This window comes from Loxodonta africana, chromosome 1 (genome assembly GCF_030014295.1).
Source record: "Loxodonta africana isolate mLoxAfr1 chromosome 1, mLoxAfr1.hap2, whole genome shotgun sequence".
NCBI lineage: Eukaryota > Metazoa > Chordata > Mammalia > Proboscidea > Elephantidae > Loxodonta > Loxodonta africana.
Window position 1 is genome coordinate 121,197,282 of NC_087342.1, and position 19,423 is coordinate 121,216,704.

Here is a 19,423-nt window from a genome sequence, read left to right on the forward strand (position 1 = left end):
GGGCCGTCCCCCGCGGGCGTCAGAAGGAGGCGGTCGCCCCGCGCGGTGACAGCGACGCCTGCGGCCCCGGGAGCGCTCCACTCGCCGCTGTCGCCAGAGAGGCCGGTGACCTCTTGGCCCCCCCGCCTCAGAGGCTCAGATGGCTCAGGCGAAGATCAACGCGAAAGCCAACGAAGGACGCTTCTGCCGCTCCTCCTCCATGGCGGACCGCTCCAGCCGCCTGCTCGAGAGCCTGGACCAGCTGGAGCTCAGGTGAGCGCGGCCGGCGGCGGCGGGGTTCCCATGCGGAGGCGGCCGGGGCCGGGCGGGGCCTGGCCGGCCGGGCGCCGTCCCGCCTTCCCGGGGCTGCCTGTGCAGCAAGAGCCGTGCTTGCTTGAGATTTGTTTTTGGTGGAGATGGCGCGGTTTTGTTTCTTGGTGTTTTTTCTCCTTGTCCGAGAGAGGACAGATTCTATTTAAGCTAAACCTGTGAGCGTGTTATTGGTGGTCACATTCTGATTCACGTGTCTGGGCGTTTGGCAGCGGAGAAAATACAAATCAGAAAAGATAAAAGTTACGATGACATTGTTTGAGATTAGGGACTGTGGCACTCCTGGTGAGCAGAACTTCTAGAACCTTCTTTGTGCCTCTACATGGTCCTTCCAAATGTTTCTAACTTAACACTTTTTCTGTTATGCGTTTTTAAGGGAGGCAACAGTTTAGTGTGGCCCCCGATATGAAATGATCAGTTTTGTTGCTCCAGAACGCTTTAGAGCAAAAAAAAAAAAAAAAGGAATCCACCCAAAAGCAAGGTTTAGAGAGGAGTGGGACAGATGCTGGGCTGTGGGGTGAACAGTAGCTGGGTATTTTATGGAATAAAGACACCGCAGCTTCCCTTCCTCTGGTAACCCCGCATACTGTATTCAGCCATTCCCTTAGTCTCTAAATATTCATTGTGTACCTTCTTATATGGAAGTCACTGTGCTGACATGACACCTTCTTGAAGGTGCTAGTCACCGTGGCCTGAAAGCTTGAAAACATAGTTTCCCCTTTTACCTGATTAAGATTTCATTAAGTGATTAACCGCTCCAAGTCGGAATCGACTCCCCGGCGACGGTTTTTTTTTTTTTTAAGTAATTAATGCAGTGGTAGGCTTGTATAGAATTTCTGAATTTATAATAAATTTTGGCAATACTTTTTATTCCTTTAACAGTATATGAAAACTTTTGTTTCCTATGAACGTTTTGATCTGTGTACAGCTTTATGTACTTAAACGAAGATCTTACTAAGGCATACAGGAACCCCCCGAAATTGGACAGAGTTTTGTTTCACAGTTTTCACCAGGTTCAAAAAGGTGTATGTGAGCCAAAAAGTGTAAGAAGGGCTGCATGTATGTGTTTATCTCTCCTGATTAATATACCAAATCAAAAAGAGATGTATGTTTTCCAAGAAAAGTAATAGCCACAGTATTCTCTAAGCACTGAGGCACTTCCAACTTTCCCAAGAGTCAGAGAATGAGAAATTCTCCAGTACGACGATTTCATGAATGGCAACAGAGAAATCTGAGCCCTAAGCCAGGTTCTGAGGTTCTGCTCAGAATGAGACAAATGGAACAAGACAGAAACAATGCTTCTATGTGAATTTCCACAAAAATAGTAAACCTGACCCATTCAACCCAGAGAAAGTGGAGCAAAACTAGAGATCAAAGGCCTCAACGACTTTCTGTCTCTAAGAGTAATATTTCTCTCCATGCAGCAGTGTAAAAAGTAACTCACACCTCTCTCCTGGTCTTTAGAACTTTGAGAACATGTCTTCTGACTTTTCAGGAGTCTCCTCAATTCAGAAAGAAACGGTTTTTTCCTTAAAAGAATGAGGAGGGCGTGGCCCCTCCTTCAAGCTGAGTCATTGTCCTGAAACCAGAATACCTCACACGTGGTGGGTACAAAAGTAGTCAAGTGTGCCTCTTTAAAAGAAAGCATCTAGTTTTTTGAGTATTATTATAGTCAGATGTTTGATTAATGTAAAATAATTACTGCATGTAAGTGATTAAATTACAACTTGCTTAATTAACCAGTGAGCTGAGGAGGAAGGACTACTGATTAATATGTGTCTTAATTGTTCATTTCAAGGACTTTTCTAATAATTCTAGACTTTTAAAAGCTCTATTTCTTCCTTTAAAAAAAGAAACGAAACTGAAAACTTAGGAAGTATTTCACCAGGGAAGAAAAGATAGAAAAAAATGCTGCCATTCCTATGAAAGTTGTTCTGAAACCACGCGGGGTATATTAGGTAGAGGAAAATGTTACCATTTTGTACTTAGAAGCACGCGTTTACTATTCTCCAATCACACTGGTTCTGTAGATTGAGAAAGAAATTTCTTCCATATGAAACTGAAAGCAAGATTATGCCAAATGCTGTATGATTTGAATTACGAGCTGGTGTGTATGTTTAAAATGCTTTAAAATATTTGGCAGCATTCTACAAATCATTAAAGAATTCCATTTGTTTCTAATACTTTATCATGACACTAGCCTTTCTTCTTTGACTCCATCTCCTTTGTTCCTTCCTCTTAAAGAGGTAATTCATTTCTCTCCACGTTTTCATAACCAGTTCTGAACAGAGTCTGAATTTTTCATTTTGCAGTGGCTCAAGACACCCAACTTGTTTGTTATTGTTACTTTTTTAACAACTACTGCAATTAATAATTATTATTAAGAAGAAACGGACCCCTGGTGGCACAGTGGTTAAGAGGTATGTCTGCTAACCAAAAAGTCAGCAGTTCAAATCCACCAGCTACTCCTTAGAAACCCTATGGGGCAGTTCTGCTCTGTCCTGTATGGTTGCTATGAGTCAGAATCAACTAGATGGCAGTGGGTTTGGTTTTTTTATTGTTATTATTAATAAGAAATAGTCATGCTAACATTTATTCCTTTAATGAGCACTGACTATATGCCAGGCCCCATGCCTTTCTGGAAATTTGGCTTAGAAAGTTAAATGACTGAGTAGTGGACTCCAATTTGAACCCAGGAAGCCCAGTTCTCCAGACTCTTAACACTTTATATCTAAATTCTCTTAATGTTAAATGTTATATTTCAAAATATAGGAATGATATATGGGTGAATATGTTACTGAAACAGATGAAAAAATTCAGTAAATATGTAACAGTCACTATGTGCCAGGCATTGGGTAGCTCCTAGAAGGCTCTGGATGGTAATGAAGATATTTGAGGAGTGGGTTTTGGAGAATGGTGGGGGAAGGGAAATGACAGGACTGGGAGATTGACTGTTCACAAATTTCCCCAAACTGATCACATCGTGGCCCTTTCTGCTTCCTATCAGCCATTAGTAGTGGCTTGAACAGCAGCCAGAAACGAAAGGTTCAGGCAGAGGCCGATACAGATCATTCGTCTGGGTTAAAGTTTCTTGTTGCTTAAATTTCTTGATAGGGTGTGCCAGTGTTCCAGCAGTCAATACAAGAGAGCATCATAATTAATATTGTATAAAGTCCTGTAATTTAAAAGAGCACTTTTCATATACATTGTCATTTGAACCTTACAAAACCCTTTGAGGCAGGAGGAGAGCACGTATTATCTCTTTTAGAAATGAGGAAGCTGAAGTCCCGAGGGATTAAGTAGCTTCCCCAAGGCCATACTACTAATGGGTAGCTCCTAACACTAAACACCAGTCTCATGTCTGTGTAGCCAGTGCAATGAAATATTTTGGTGATGATTAGGAAAATCCTTCAGAATCTTACATTACCTAAAATATAAGGGGCCATTGGAGAGTTCTTTGATATGGAGTATTGAATAAAAGAAAGGACTATCGTTTTAAGAACCTATTTTAGAAATTATTTGTTCTAAATGAATCCATGATATGAGCATTTGCTATTTTCTCTCCTTTTTATGAAAGTACATATTCTTGTTATTAACAAGCCGAGTTCATAATGATACACTGCTGTAGAGTTGATTTTGACTCATAGTGACCCTATAGGAGAGAGTAGAACTGCCCCATAGAGTTTCCAAGGAGTGCCTGGTACATTCGAACTGCCAACCTTTTGGTAAGCAGCCATAGCACTTAACTAGTACACCACCAGGGCTTCTGAGTTCATAATTTTAAGTATATAATAACAGTCATGAAGCCAATATATGCCAGCACCAACTTTAGACAGATTGTACATATTAACATATACATTTTTTAGTTGATGTCAGTCACTGTGTTAAACTCTTTACCTGCTTTATTTCGTGTGATCACAAGCGCCTTCGCCTAAACTCTCTCTATGTTATAGGTAAGGAAGTTGAGGCCGAGTTTAAGTCACACAGCTGGTAAGTAGTAGCACCATTTTGAACAGTTGGACTAAAAAGCCTCTCTGCAGTTTCCACTATAGACTGTACTAGCTGACGTATCAATAGCAGCTGCAGTCTTGGTGAAATCATCCTCGTGCATCTCCACAGTCTCTCAATAATTTGTCCTTTTGATACCTCGGCTACAGAGATTTGTGAGATGGCTAAGACCTTAGGACTAGCCGAGGATTTGGTGCCCCAATTTTGTTCTCATATAAATATTCCGACTAAAATTTCTTTTTGCCACAGCTTGTTTAGTTGTGATTTCATGCACAATTTTCCAGGAGCACGGCCCAGGCAAGCCTTGATGTGGATCTTTCCCAATTTGGACATGTAGCTGCCTTCGGGATCTGTTAGTAAAAACAGGACTACCCCTCGTTGCCAAGAGGAGTGTTGTCAGATGAGGACAGTTTAAAGTTGCTCCTGCACAATATCTGCACAATAATAGACACAGCACCAGGCATGAACTGTTGTTAGCCAGCAGCCCTGTACCTTACATTGTAGAGCAGTGGTTCTCAACTGGGGGTGAGTCGGCCCCCAAGGACACATTTAACAATACCTGGAGACAGTTTTGGTTGTCACAACCTTGGGGGGCAGGGGGAATGCTATTGGCATTATGTGTTGCTAAACATTCTATGATGCACAGGACAGGCCCCTTAACAAAGAATTATCTGGCCCAAAATGTCAGTAACACCAAGGTTGAGAAACCCTGGTGTAGAGGAATCAGATGAGGAAGTGAAAACCTTTTTTTTTTTAACATGTATTTATTGACAATTTAGAATTTAAAAAAAAAAAAATTTATTGTGCTTTAAGTGAAAGGTTACAAATCAAGTCAGTGTCTCACAAAAAAACTTATATACACCTTGCTATACTCCGAATTGCTCTCCCCCTAATGAGACAGCCCGCTTCCTCCCTCCACTCTCTATTTTCGTGTCCATTTTGCCGGCTTCTAACCCCCTCTATCCACTCATCTCCCCTCCAGGGGGGAAATGCTAACATAGTCCCAAGTGTCCAACTGATCCAAGAAGTTCACTCCTCTCCAGCATCCCTCTCCAACTCATCGTCCAGTCCAATCCCTGTCTGAAGAGTTGGCTTTGGAAATGGTTCCTATCCTGGGCCAACAGAAGGTCTGGGGGCTGTGACCACCAGGGTCCCTCTAGTCTCGGTTGGACCATTAAGTCTGGTCTTTTCACAAGAATTTGTGGTCTGCATCCCACTGCTCTGCTGCTCCCTTAGGGGTTCTCTGTTGTGTTCCCTATCAGAGCAGTTATTGGTTATACCTGGGCACCATCTAGTTCTTCTGGTTTCAAGATGATGTAGTCTCTGATTTATGTGGCCCTTTCTGTCTCTTGGGCTCATAATTACCTTGTGTCCTTGGTGTTCTTTATTCTCCTTTGATCCAGGTGGGCTGAGACCAATTGATGCATCTTAGATAGCTGCTTGCTAGTGGAAAACCTTTTTTGACCATGATTAGGGTTGGCAATGCCCCCAGGACCCCTCTGGATGCACCTTCAACCTAAGCCTTAAGAAACACAAGCTCATCATAAACAATTACTAAATACACTAAGGAGTCCCTGGATGGTGCAAACGGTTAAGTGCTTGACAGCCAAAAGGTTGGTGGTTCGAACCTATCCAGAGACATCGTGGAAGACAGGCCTGGCGATCTACTTCCAAAAGGTAACAGCCTTAAAAACCCTGTGGAGCAGTTCCTTTCTGCATAAATGGGGTCACCATGAGTTGGAATCGACTGGATGGCAACTAACAACAACACACTAAAAATCAAGGTACTGTGAACTAGAGCCAGTAGAAATCACAGCAAAACCAAAGCTCAGATATTGGAATTATTAGGTGCAGAATATAAGTACGTTTAATAGTTTTAAAGAGAGGTTAATTGAAAACCTGAGTAAAAAGCAACACACTTTTTGATGAGGTAGATTAGAAAAGAAGCCAAAATAAGAAGTGAAAAAGAAAACTGAAATGAAGAAGATAAGAGGGAAAAAACAGACACTGCTGAGAAGAGACCATATGAACTAGAAAGAAGAAGCTGAAGAATTTACCTAGAATACAGCAGAATGAAATGTGGATGGAAAAAGTAGAAGAGACATGAAGGATAAAGTGAGACGGTCCAACATTTGTCTAACCAGAGTTCCGAAGAAAATAGAATGGGGAGAGGCAAAAGTCAAAGAGAGAATGGTTAAGAATTTCCTAGATCTAACGGGAAAAGTTGAAGACAAAAAGACTTGCATAAGAGTTTAAGGATAGCAATAGCTGATAAGCAGAACAAATATTTAAATTAGCTAGAAAACGAGGTTCAGCTTTTAAAAGAAAAATTAAAAATACGATGTACAGGGGAAGGAGGACTTTTTGCTCAAGGGACAGTATATTTCTGTTAATGGTGGTGGAATAATTTGGAAGAGGATAGTGAGAATGGTTGCACAACATGAAGAATACAATTGAAATGTCACTGAATTATATAGAGACATTGTTGAACTGGTGTATGTTTTATTATATGTATTTTTACCACAATAAAAAAATGTTTTAAAATGATGTAAGATGTAATCCATATACTAGACAGATGTACAGTACCAAACCAAAACCAAACCCAACCCAGTGCCGTCGAGTGGATTCCGACTCATAGCGACCCTATAGGACAGAGTAGAACTACCCCATAGATTCTCCAAGGAGCACCCGGAGGATTTGAATTGCCAACCCTTTGGTTAGCAGCCATAGCACTTAACCACTACGCCACCAGGGTTTCCGTACAGTACCAAAGGAGGCATTAATTGCTTCAGGGGAAAGGAAGAGGGAAGTTGTTAAGGAGATAATTCCTCCCAAAGGGGTTGGGATTTGGAAGAGGATAACCCAGTAGACAAGGGTTAGGGAGAAAAAATGTTCTAGGAAGAAGGAATAGCAAGTATAAAGGTCTATGGTGCCAGAAGCTCCCTGGAATCTACATTCTGAAGAATAATGTTTTACTTTTGCTATGAAATGAAAAAAGTGTACATAAAAGTGTATATAAAAAGCTCTATAAAAGATGAAATTTCTATTATGTATAAAGAAGTCTTATTGTAAGAAAAAAAACTTAAAAGTGCCATCGGTTTTTCTCTATATTTGATCTCAATGACAAAATATCTTCTTTATGATAGATTCATTATTTTCTAGAATGCCTTCTTTTAATCCATTTTCTTTCTTATTAACAATCCCAAGAATTTACAGTTTTAACTTACTGTTAAAAATGAATCCTTTCTGAACACTCAGTTCTCTCTTTTCATCGTACATTTTAGTACAAACTCAAGTGTTGAAAAATTAATCTCTTCTTTCAGCATCTTCTCATTTACCAATCACATGACTCACGGGTGTCATTAAATATTGGGGCCGTGGTTTGTTTTAAGCATAAATATTTCATATCAGTGCCAACTCAGTCTCTTTCATACGTACTGGGCCCTAGTTTATCTGAGACTTTGCTAATGTAAAATGTGTAAGTACATAATGAATGGTGTTGGAATACAGCCTGATATTGTATTACTACTATTTTATAGAATATTGTTTTTCAGCCACATTTATAACATGAGATTCTTATTAGCTTTCTGCTTACTGGCTCTTAGAAACGAAGCTGGGCATTTATTATTTTAAAGAATAAAGAGATTCTGTGATTTTATAGTCTTATCAGTGCTATTTTGGAGTATAATAGGTGGGTGACTGATGGGGAAAGGCATATGAATGGTTGGGGTGAGGAGGGGGAGATCCATAAATGGAATGGTCACGTGCTAAAACGTTGGTAAAGTTGCTCCTCCTGTGTCCACTGAAGGCAGCAATCAGGATTAGCTCTTCCATGATCTCATGTTTCCAGGACTGTCCAAATACTGGGGATAGGTCTGTCACTATTTCATTTTGCAGAAGTTGGGAACTTACTTAGTTACTGTAATCAGAAAATGAAAGTGCCCTGAAAATAGAGCACTTTACATTTTTTTTCTCTTGCCTCATGATTCCACAGCTTAGTGATTTAGTGACTGGATATGTGAATGTGTATGTAGTAAGTGCCTGTATGTGTATATTTGGGGATGGGATAGGGAAAGCAGTGGTTCTACAGTTTTATCATGGCTTTATTGCAAAAACATACAGGGGTGTTCCCTTTAAATTTGGGAGAAGACAAAGATGCCCCCCTATTCCTATTGTGTTTAGCACAGTACCAGAGGACCTTAGTAAGTACCATAAAAGAAAAAAAAAAAAAGAAAGAATAGACTTGGAAGAAAAGAGATAAAAAAAAAAAAATCATTTATTTTGCAGGTGATATGGTCATCAACCTAGAAGAACCAATAGAATCAGCAGACAAACCATTAAAATTAATAAGTATAAGTCAAGGTTGGCAGTTACAAGATGAACCTACAAAAACATTTCTCTAACAAACAGTAATCAACTAGAAAATATAATAAAAATGTATTATTCAGAACAGCAACAAAATCCATAAAAGTAGAACATTCAGGAGTCCACAAGACCAATATGAAAAGTACTTCAAATTTCTAATAAAGAACATAGAGGGGATCTGAATAAATAGATATACCATGCCTTTGTATGGAATGATAATATTATAAAAAAGTCAAATGTCCCCCATTTTTTTGAGAAACCAAATGAACTTAACCTGGAGTTTATATAGAGGAATAAAGGTCCATACATAGCTAAATTATTTTAAAGAAGATTAAGGGGCTTGCTTTACCAAATATTATGGCATATTATAAGACTGATGCTATAAAAAGAACACGGATGTTGGTACAAGACCATCAAATCCACTAATGGGGAAGAGAGAGGAAGGGAAAATTACCAGTTAGATAGAAGACACGAGTTAATACTGGTGAAGGGAAAGGGGGACGTCAGCACTACATAATATGGGGGACGTCAGCACTACGTGACCAAGGCAAGAGAGGACACTGAGAGGAACGCAAGAATAAAGGACAAGTATGGCAGCCACTGTTGCTTAGACAATTCTGCAACAATAGTATTAACAAATAATAATTTATTAATGGAAATAGATAGATACGCAAAGAGGTGTGGGAGGATGTAAGGGAACACACCCACAGACAGATGAAGGTTTGACGGTGGATATTCCTACATACATGTCTATAGGTACGACTCATATAGCCCACAAGGGGTACAGCCAGGGAAACCTGTTAGGCATAACCAAACACCTCGCAGGATGAAGTTTCTAGGCTAAAAGACAAAGGACCATAGACCTGGGGGACATCTACATCAGTTGGCACAACACACTTCACAAAGACAATGTTCTGCATCCTACTTTGGTGACTAGCATCTGGGATCTGAAAAGCTTGCGAGCAGCCATCCAAGATATAACTATTGGTCTCTTCCCATGTAGAACAAAGGAGAATGAAGAAAACCAAAGACTCAAGGGAGTAATTAGTCCAAAGGACTATTGGACCACATGAACCACAGTCTATGTAACCCCGAGATCAAAACAACTAGGTGGTGCCTGGCTACTACTACCAACTGCTGTGACTGGGATCAGAACAGACGGTCCTGGACAGAGCAGGATAAAAATGTAGAACAAAAAATCAAATTCACAAAAAAGACCAGACTTACTGGTCTGACAGACTGAAGAAACCCCTGAGACTGTGGTCCTAAAACACTCTTCTGACGTAGAACTGAAGACATTCCTGGAGACCACCTCACAGCCAAACAGTAGACAAGCACGCAAGATAATACCCGAGAGGAATGTACTCCTTAGAACAGTCAATTATTTGAGATCAACAGGGCAATTTCTTGCCCCAAAACAAAGATGAGAAGGCAGGAAGAGGTAGAAAATCAGCATGAAAGGAAATGGGTAGCCCAGGGTGGAAATAGGGAGAGTGCTGACACGCTGTCGGGAGCGAAACACTTTATGTACAGACTATCAAATGGGAAACTAATTTGCTCCATAAACTTTGACCTAATGCCCAACTTAAAAAAAAAAAAAAAATTCTTTTAATAAAAAAATACATACGGCCAGACTTGCTGGTGTGATAGACTGGAGAAACCCCAAGAGTGTGGTCCATGGACACCCTTTTAACTCAATACTGAAGTCACTCCCAAGGTTTACCTTTCAGCCAAAGATTAAGACAGGTCTATAGGGCAACCAGTAACACATGTGAGGAATGTGCTTCATAGTTGAGTCGTATATATGAGACTAAATAGGCACACCAACCCAAAAGCAAAGACGAGAAGGCAGGAAGGGACAGGAAAACTGGATGACTGGAAACAGGGAACCTGGGACAGATAAGGGGAGAGATACATTGCAGGGTTAGCGACGAATGTCACAAAACAATTTGCGTATTAACCGTTTAATGAGAAACTATTTGGTAAATTTTCATCTAAAGCACTGTGTGTGTGTGTGTGTGTATATATATATACACCAAGAGTCAAAATAGAGATTTCAGAGGTAGACTTAATACATAAATTTGGGGGGAAAAGGTGGATTGCTGGGTAGATAATCTTGGAGAAAGTGGGTCACTATTTGGGGAAAAAACAAAATCTCTACCTAACCACACAAGAAGTTGGAGTCTAGGTGGATTAAAGATGTAAATACGAAAAGTAGTACTGTAGAGTTAGTAGAAGAAAATGTAGGAGAATGTCCTTTAACCTCGGGGTAGGGAATGAGGACAGTGGTGGTTCCAGTGGTAGATTCTTGCTTTCCATGTGGGAGACCTGAGTTCAGCTATCAGCCAGTGCAGCTCATGCACAGCCATCACCCATCTGTCAGTAGAGGCTTGCTCGTTGTTTGTTGCTACGATGCTGAACAGGTTTCAGTGGAGCTTCCAGATTAACACAGACTAGGAAGAAAGGCCTGGCAATCTACTTCTAAAAATCAGCCAGTGAAAACCCTGTGGATCACAAAGGTCTGATCTGCAACCAGTCAGATCCCCCAACAGGATAAACACAGTATCGGATAGTGTTTCACTCCATTGTGTATGGGGTCACCATGAGTTGGGGGCTGACTCAGTGGCAGCTAACAACAACTGGGGTGGGGAACTCCCTTAAATAAACTTTAAAAGCATAAACATTTGGCAAAGAAAAAGGAAAAAAGAAGAATTTGATCATATCAAAATAAGGATCTCTGCCTAGTAAGGGACATCCCAGCCAAAATTAATGCCTAAGATGGGAGACGAGGGTTGCAGTTCCTGAAACCAGTAAGGGAATAATCGAGTATTGAGTATACAAAGTATGCCTGCAAATTAACTAAAAAAAAAAAAAACCAAACTCATTGCCATGAAGTTGATTCCAACTCATAGCAACCCTATAGGACAGTAGAACTGCCCCATAGAGTTTCCAAGGAGCACCTGGTGGATTCGAACTGCCAAACTTTTGATTAGCAGCCGAAGCTCTTAACCACTACACCACCAGAGTTTTCTAAAGGACCCAAAAATGAAACCCATTGCCGTCAGTCGATTCCAATTCATAGCAACCTTATAGTACAGAGTAGAACTGCCCCATAGGGTTTCCCAGGCTGTATTCTTTACGGAAGCAGATTGCCACATCCTTCTACAGAGCAGCTGGTGGGTTCAAACTGCTGACCTTTCAGTTAGTAGCCAAGTGCTTAACCACTGCACCACCAGGGCTTCATAACAAGAGGACAGTAACCCCTATTTAACGAAGATAAAATAGGCAAAAACTATGAACAGGCTAACAAGGGTGTGAACAGATATCCAAAATTATTAGTGATAAAAGAAATGCAAATTAAATACTGACATATCACTGTACACCCATTAGACTGGCAGCAAATGTAAAGTTGGAAAATGCTGAGTATTGGTAGAGATTGGGGGAATACAGGGACTCCCAGGCTTTGCTGCTGGGAATATGGACTGGTACAGCCACTCTGAAGAACAGTCTGGCAGTGCTAAGTCAAATTCCTGGTACACATACTTTGTGTCCTTGCAATTCTGCCCTGAATATATATCTGAAGAAGATTCTCACTCAGGTTCATAAGGCAACTTGTACTTGCTAAAGCTTATGTTTGGTGATTGGGGACAACCTGGGTGACCATCAGTGAGACAGTAGAGAGGTAAACTCAGGTGGATACACACATGGAGTTATGCAGCTGCTAGAAGCTACTGATAAGGTGTTCACATAGGAACATGGATGGTTCTTGATAAAGTGAATGAAGAAAGAAACAAGATAAAAATACGTGAACACACAAGTAATACAGATTTTTGTAATAAATACAAATAACATTAAGTAGAATGATTGCCCTGTCAGTGGGGTAAGTGGATAAAAAAGAATTGAAAGATGAAAGAATAAAAATAAGCAGTAAGTTATTTTTTAAAAATGTTCCTAGTGATCTTTAAACTTGAGTTGGATGGAGTGATACAGAGATGAAGTTTAATAAAAGAACACCCTTCATATAATAACTCTTTTGTTTTCCCAATTTATACAGGGTTGAAGCTTTGAGAGAAGCAGCCAGTGCCGTTGAGCAAGAGAAAGAAATCCTCCTGGAAATGATCCACAGTATCCAGAACAGTCAGGACATGAGGCAGATCAGTGATGGTGAGACCATTTCCGCAGGAGGGGTCACATCGCTCACACGCAGTTCAGGGCTTTGTGATAAGTGGGGGTCAGTTTTTGCTTGATTTTGGGTATGAGTACATTAGACTTCAGCATTTAATGTCAGCCACAGGCCACAGCTGTGGCTGTCAGTTTACTGCAGCAGCCACTTACCCAGAGGTCATTCTTCCACCGTGCTCCCTACCCCCAGACCATGGCTGGAAGTAATAGAAAAAGGCCTGCAGGGTTGGGAAGAGCATGACCCCAAGCAGTTAGGCCACGTGTTTTACCTCAGGTTCATACACGTACAGTTCTTGGCCATTTACTGGACTGCAGGACATTTAAAAGCAGAAGAAAAAGATGAGAGATTGGATGCAGAAGTAAACACAAAAGGGAGATGTACTGGGATGTAACTTAAAAGAGAGCAACTGGAGAAAATAAATTGAGACAAAAAACAAAAAACCGTGAATGTAAAAATGTGCTATCATTACTGGTGAGGAGTGAGCTTCTTGGCTCAGACAGACATGTGAGATGATGTAGGCAGCTCCTGTCTGGAGAGAGGAGAATGCAGAGGGGGGCAGGAGCTGGTTGAATGGACATGGGGAATACAGGGTGGAGAAGGAGGGGTGTGCTGTCTGTCTCGTTAGGGGGAGAGCAGCTAGGAGAACATAGCAAGGTGTGTATAAATTTTTGTATGAGAGACTGACTTAATTTGTAAACTTTCACTTAAAGCACAATAAATTTTAAAAAGTGCTATCATCTCCTTATGAAAAGCATGCTTGCCCACAGAGGAATAGGTCACTTGTAAAACCAGTTTCATTGACACTGGACTTCCTAATTTGCTCCTTTGGTGCTTCACAGGACAAGCTAGTGGGCCAGGTAGCTGGTGAGGTTATAAGTATGCAGCCTAACTCTGGACAAAAACCGCTACAAATCCACAACAGGCTCATGATCTAGCCTATCTCCTTACCATCTTGGCCAGAGATCAATGAAATAGAAAGGAAGTTAAGGAACAGGACAAACGAGATAGCTATTTCATATAAATAATGAAATGCTGACTGAGCTCCTTTTCACTCCATTGCTTCTTTGCGCTGGCCAAGGCTTAGCCCACTGGACTGCTTAAATTTGTCTGGAGAGGATGAAGTCAATGTCTAGTTTTGAGACTAGCTCATTCTCCACTATGATGGCCATGTCTTCTCAGCCAGCACAGGAGCCAACATATAAATAGGCATGACCTGATGGAGATCCAGGACATCTGGTCTCCACAGCACTCATCAGCACAAACTCCAGTTATGCTCACTGCTCGCTCTCTAAGAGATTTTATCTCCATCCCAGTTACAGATACACACACACCCAAACTTTTAGCAAACATGCTAATATTTGAGAAGTCATCTGGTATCCCATGTATTACAGACTTTCTGGCAAAGGTATTCTACAGCCTCTTTCTGTAATTGATTATACTCCACCAGTTAATCTTATGTGCTGTAGTTTCAGCTTTTACCTTTAAAAAACTCACAGCAGAGGTACTTGCAGAAAATAACAGATTTAGCCACAAATTAATGTCTTAGTGTTCTTGACATAGATGAGTTTATGTCTCTGGTTGATATTTCAAAATTTTTTGTTTAGGAGAAAGAGAAGAATTAAATCTAACAGCAAACCGTTTGATGGGACGAACCCTCACTGTTGAAGTTTCAGTAGAAACAATTAGAAACCCCCAGCAGCAAGAATCCCTGAAGCATGCCACAAGGATTATTGATGAGGTGGTCAGTAAATTTCTGGATGATTTGGGAAATGCCAAGAGTCATTTAATGTCACTGTACAGTGCTTGCTCTTCTGAGGTGCCTGCTGGGCCAGTTGATCAGAAGTTTCAATCTATAGTAATTGGCTGTGCTCTTGAAGACCAGAAGAAAATTAAGAGAAGATTACAGACTCTGCTGAGAAATATTGAAAACTCTGACAAGGCCATCAAGCTGTTAGAGCATTCTAAAGGAGCTGGTTCCAAAACTCTGCAACAAAACACTGAAATCGGATTTAATTAGTTTTGAAACCTACAAGTACTTACAAGTAATGTTGTGAAAATGATAAAATACTGCTTTATGTGGTAACTAGTTCTTTGTTAGGCATAACCACTCTTTCGATACTGAACATTGTTTCAGATGAGGAAAATATTTCAGTGTCGTCAGTTTTGCAAATAAAACAATTAAAACTAGAAATATTTTAATTACCTATCAAGTTTTTAGATTGAATTCTTGTCTTATACTAGGATTTAGCACCTAATGTCTGTATATATTTTTTTACTATTCTGTGGATGAATACATAGTATGTGGGGAAAAATAAGTGCTCAGCTAGGGGCAAAGGGCATCACTGCTCTTTCCTGGGCTGTGTCTGGTACGGCAACAAATAGGCACGTGGGCATTTCATCAACTCGAAGTTCTTTACCTTAAGCAGCAGCACACACTTAAGTGCACGCCAGTGTTAAGCACTGTGCTTAGAGGATACAGGGAATTGCAAAACAAGATGCTTTCCCTACGCCCTTTCTTCCATTCAGCAAAGGTTTTAGAGGCATCCGTATCAAATTTTTTTGAACTTAAAGATTTATGTATCTCATGTTTTTTTTATATACATGAAAACATGACATAAAATGTTTGAGGAAAATCACCTATAATTTTACCACTGTGTACAACTATATGTTCACCTCATCTTTTTTCAAATACGTTTCTGTAAAATTTTAATCATTACAAATATTCAGTGTTGTAACTTGCTTTTTTTTTTTTTTTAGCTAAGTGCTGCTATAAAGTCTGCTAATTGTCAACTCTAGCATATTCTGTGTAGTTGTACCATAATTTACGTACTCATTCCCCTCTAAGTGGTTATGTAGGTGGTTTCCCAGTTTAATACTACTGCAACATCTTTATGTGCAGAGAACTTTTTCCTTCTTTCTTTTGTTACTTTCTTTGTATAAATTTCCAGCAGTGGAATTTACTTAGAGGGTATATACATTTTCATGGCCTGGCTCCTGTTTCCTAACTTCTTTGTATAAGAATTATGTCAATTTATACTGTCTTCAGTAATTAAAATGTAGCTGTTTCACTGAAATCTTTCCAGCACGTGCATTTAATTTTTTCTAAGAGTAGATATAAAACCTCATTTTAATTTGTATTTTATTTACTAACAAAATTGACCAGTATTTGTCAAAGTAACCATTGTTACTGACCCATAAAAACTGCAACATTTCCCCTAAATACTACTTCAAAATGAATACATCAAACTCAAGTTTCATTAGAACACAAGTATTCTTCACACTGAAAAATTCAAGATCTAGATTTATATAACAATTACTGAGCTTCATCTTATGAACAAAACCACTGAGTCTCTCCATAAAAAGGAATTCCAATCTGAGGACTTCATGGCTGCTTCATTTGCCAGTACCAACTCTACCTCATTAAATCTTTCCACTTCATGAGAAACATTACTTCTTACAGCTATCTGTGGCAAGCCTCGTGGTTTGTTAGCCAACTCTGATAGGCTGTCTTCAGGTCCACTGTTAAAGATTTTCTTATTTGCCATCTTTTTCTTTACCAGCTTGCTTTCTTAAAAAAAATTAAGAAATGGACATTCTGACATCTCTCTCAGGTTCCCAAGTATTGTCAGCATCTGTAAATCCCTTTGAAACATTCCCCTTTCCCATTATCCTGTTAGTCTAGGACTTTTCCCACCACAAATTTTTCCAGCTGTGTCTGCCTCCATGGCCTTTGTATCCTCCTCTTTCCCATGTTTTGCAGTGTAGTTTTATTGGAAGTCATTACTTATTACAGACTTGAAGAGCTCTTATCTACCGTCTCCAGACTGCTTGGGGTCTGTGGTCTGCTGTATCACCAGCTCTCAGTACCTCCAGCTGGAGCCACATCCAAGGGGGCAGGGACTCCAGTATGTCTTAACATGTATTTTTATTGGTAAGGATGGAAGTGTAAGTTATATTCAGATCATGACAGGAGTCACATTTTTATCTTCACTTAAGCTATTTTTTATGTAGAAAATAATCCGATTTAGACTATAGGAAATTGAGTACATGTTTTTGTCCTATGTTGACAGTTTCCCTAACAGCCCTACCCCAATCCCTTATCATTACTAGCACCGACTCGACGGCACCTAACAACAGCAACAACATTGCACTTTTAGGAAAGCCCTTCTGCCATCCCTCCCCTGGCGCTTCTCCTTGAAGCCTGCTTCTTGCCTTCCCTTTTAGGGATAGGCCCCCTGAAGTGTGACAAATAGCAGGACCTACAGAGGAGATGGCAGAAGACTACTAAGTATTTATCAACAGACTGAAAACCCTGCCCAGTTAAAAGACATACAGAATTGACCCTTCTGGTACTTTAGACACCCCTGACATTAAAAAAAAAAAAAAAAAATCCTAAAGCTCTCAGAGGGATAGAAAGGGGAAAGCTATAGTAATGCATGTGAACTGGTGGCTTCTAGTGTCTCTCCCAGTACCAGTGTTGCATCCTGCAGAGGGCACCTTTCACACTATAGTCTATGTGAATGTTGTCCCCCCTTTAATAAAACATTAGCCAAGTGAGGTATTATGCACAGGGACGCAGCAACGAGTGCAGGCATGGTCCTTCATGCTGACTGAGCTCTAGCACTCAAAATGCCTACAATTCGCCCTAAAGAAGTGATCAACTAATTGGGGAACTCTGCTGCAACAGTTAAAATTGGAAAGTATGAAAGAATTTAACAACTGCTGAAATCAGCAGAGTAAGATTTGGCAAACTAGAAAAATACACAATAATTTTAATCAGGAAACATCCATCTGTTCCTTTTGAATAACTGATGGTGATAAATGCCGATACATTTGCAGTACAGATATGGGTGATACTTCTGAGGGCTTGATTCAAGGACAAAGTAAAAGAGCTGAAAATCCTGGAAAAGCAACAAGATGCCAGTGAGCTTGAGCTTAGCCACCCTCTAGTTGTGTGTGTGTCAAGAGAGCAAGCGACCACTCATAAACCAAGCAAGATGAAAATGGCTGAGAGGCAACAATAGTGGAGACCTGCTCACATTCTTGAGTCTTAAATCATGAACAAGAGTATACAACTTGAGTAAACAACTTGAACTGGACCATCCAAGTCTTTTTAACTATCCATCTCAAACCAAACCACTATACATTGTAGCAAACACACTTTCCTGGCATATGGAGAGCATTCAGATTAGTGTGGTGTTCACACAGTTTGGTGAAGGCCGCTTTCAGTAACTGCCAGTTTTAATATGCAATATTCCGTGGGTGACCAAACAGGTTGAGGTGGGCAGTTTGTGAAAGAGTTTGACAAAGGGTGTCAGAAAAAAGCTGAAAAATCTGGCATTGGAAAACTGACCCAGCATTTGAATCCAGGGTGTATTATAAATACATTTCCAAATGTAATCATCAGACCTCAGAGGTCTGAAGATACCAGTTGTGGGACAAAACAGAACACACAAAGGAGGCACAATACTGCCCCGTTAAGCACTGCGGCAGGAAGCCCAGGGTGAGCGCCCAGCCCCACCTCTTACCAGCGGAGAGCCCCAGGGAAAGTCACAACCTCTGTAGGTCCCTGTCCACCCAACTGTAAAATCGGGGCAATTGTGTTCCCATGAGTTACAGGTTTCAATGAGGTATCTCGTGCAAGGTGCTTAGGCTGGGGCCTGACACCTAGAACACACTTGTTAAACAAATAACCACAGGTTAAAACAAATGTGTTATTTGAGGGCCAAAAGCCTCCAGACAAGACTAAAACAACTTTTCCTTAAAAAAGATTAACAAGGACACGGGAGAGTGTGTTGGCAACTCTTGACTGGAGGGGGGATGGGAAGATAGAGAGAGAGGGAAGATGGTAAAATTGGCACAAAACGAGAGACTGTAAGGGCTGACTCAATAGGGGGAGAACAAGTGGGAGAAGGGAGTAAGATGTATGTAAACCTATATGTGACAGACTGATTGGAATGGAAAATGTTCACTTGAAGCTTAATAAAAATTTAAAAAAAAAAAAAAGATTAACAAAATGATAAAGGAAATTGTGTTTCCAAGACAAAATTATATAAACCAGTGATACTAAGTTCATTAAATATCCACTATCGGTAAAATGGGGAAACCCTGGTAGTGTAGTGGTTAAGGGCTATGGCTGCTAACCAAAAGGCTGGCAGTTCGAATCCACCAGGTGCTCCTTGGAAAACCTATGGGGCAGATCTACTTGGACCGATAGGGCTGCTATGAGTCAGAATCAACTCGAGCGCAATGGGTTTGGGTTTTTTTTTTTTTTGTATCAGTAAAATAAGTTGCTAAATATTGGCAGAGTATCTGAAAACTCTGTGGAGTAAATTCTACTTTGATACACGGCATCACCATGAGTTGGAGTCGACTTGACGGCAACTGATTTTTTATCTGAAATAGGAAATATTTTTTGGTTGTTTTGATTTTTAAAGACATAGATAGCATTATACCTTTTACTATTTTGTAATATACTCATGATACACATCACACATCACACAAAATTCTTGCTTTGAAATGTATTTATTTTTTGATTGTTAGAATTTATCTTTCATG

General features: G+C 40.3%; 2 protein-coding genes across 2 annotated transcripts in view; both read left to right on the plus strand.

Annotated features, from left to right (window-relative positions):
• Nucleotides 1-12,845, plus strand: part of ZNF451 (zinc finger protein 451) — a 140,582-nt gene extending 127,737 nt beyond the window's left edge. Inside the window, exon 15 of the mRNA XM_064287658.1 lies at nt 12,737-12,845. Within this exon, the coding sequence (XP_064143728.1) occupies nt 12,737-12,750 (14 nt within the window). The 3' untranslated portion in view covers nt 12,751-12,845. The remainder of the gene's footprint in view (nt 1-12,736) is intronic.
• Nucleotides 38-19,416, plus strand: BAG2 (BAG cochaperone 2). The gene is made up of 3 exons (XM_003404126.4): nt 38-252; nt 12,737-12,846; nt 14,470-19,416. Exons 1-3 carry the CDS (start codon nt 140-142, stop codon nt 14,880-14,882), a joined length of 636 nt encoding a protein of 211 aa, XP_003404174.1. The 5' UTR covers nt 38-139; the 3' UTR covers nt 14,883-19,416.
• The last annotated feature ends 7 nt before the right edge of the window (nt 19,417-19,423 follow it).

Bases quoted from the DNA above. Each gene is read 5' to 3' on its own strand.
- BAG2 (XM_003404126.4), top strand. From the start codon at position 140: ATGGCTCAGGCGAAGATCAACGCGAAAGCCAACGAAGGACGCTTCTGC. The intron at 253-12,736 runs GTGAGCGCGGCC...CAATTTATACAG, and splicing joins CTGGACCAGCTGGAGCTCAG to GGTTGAAGCTTTGAGAGAAG. The intron at 12,847-14,469 runs GTGAGACCATTT...TTTTTTGTTTAG, and splicing joins CATGAGGCAGATCAGTGATG to GAGAAAGAGAAGAATTAAAT.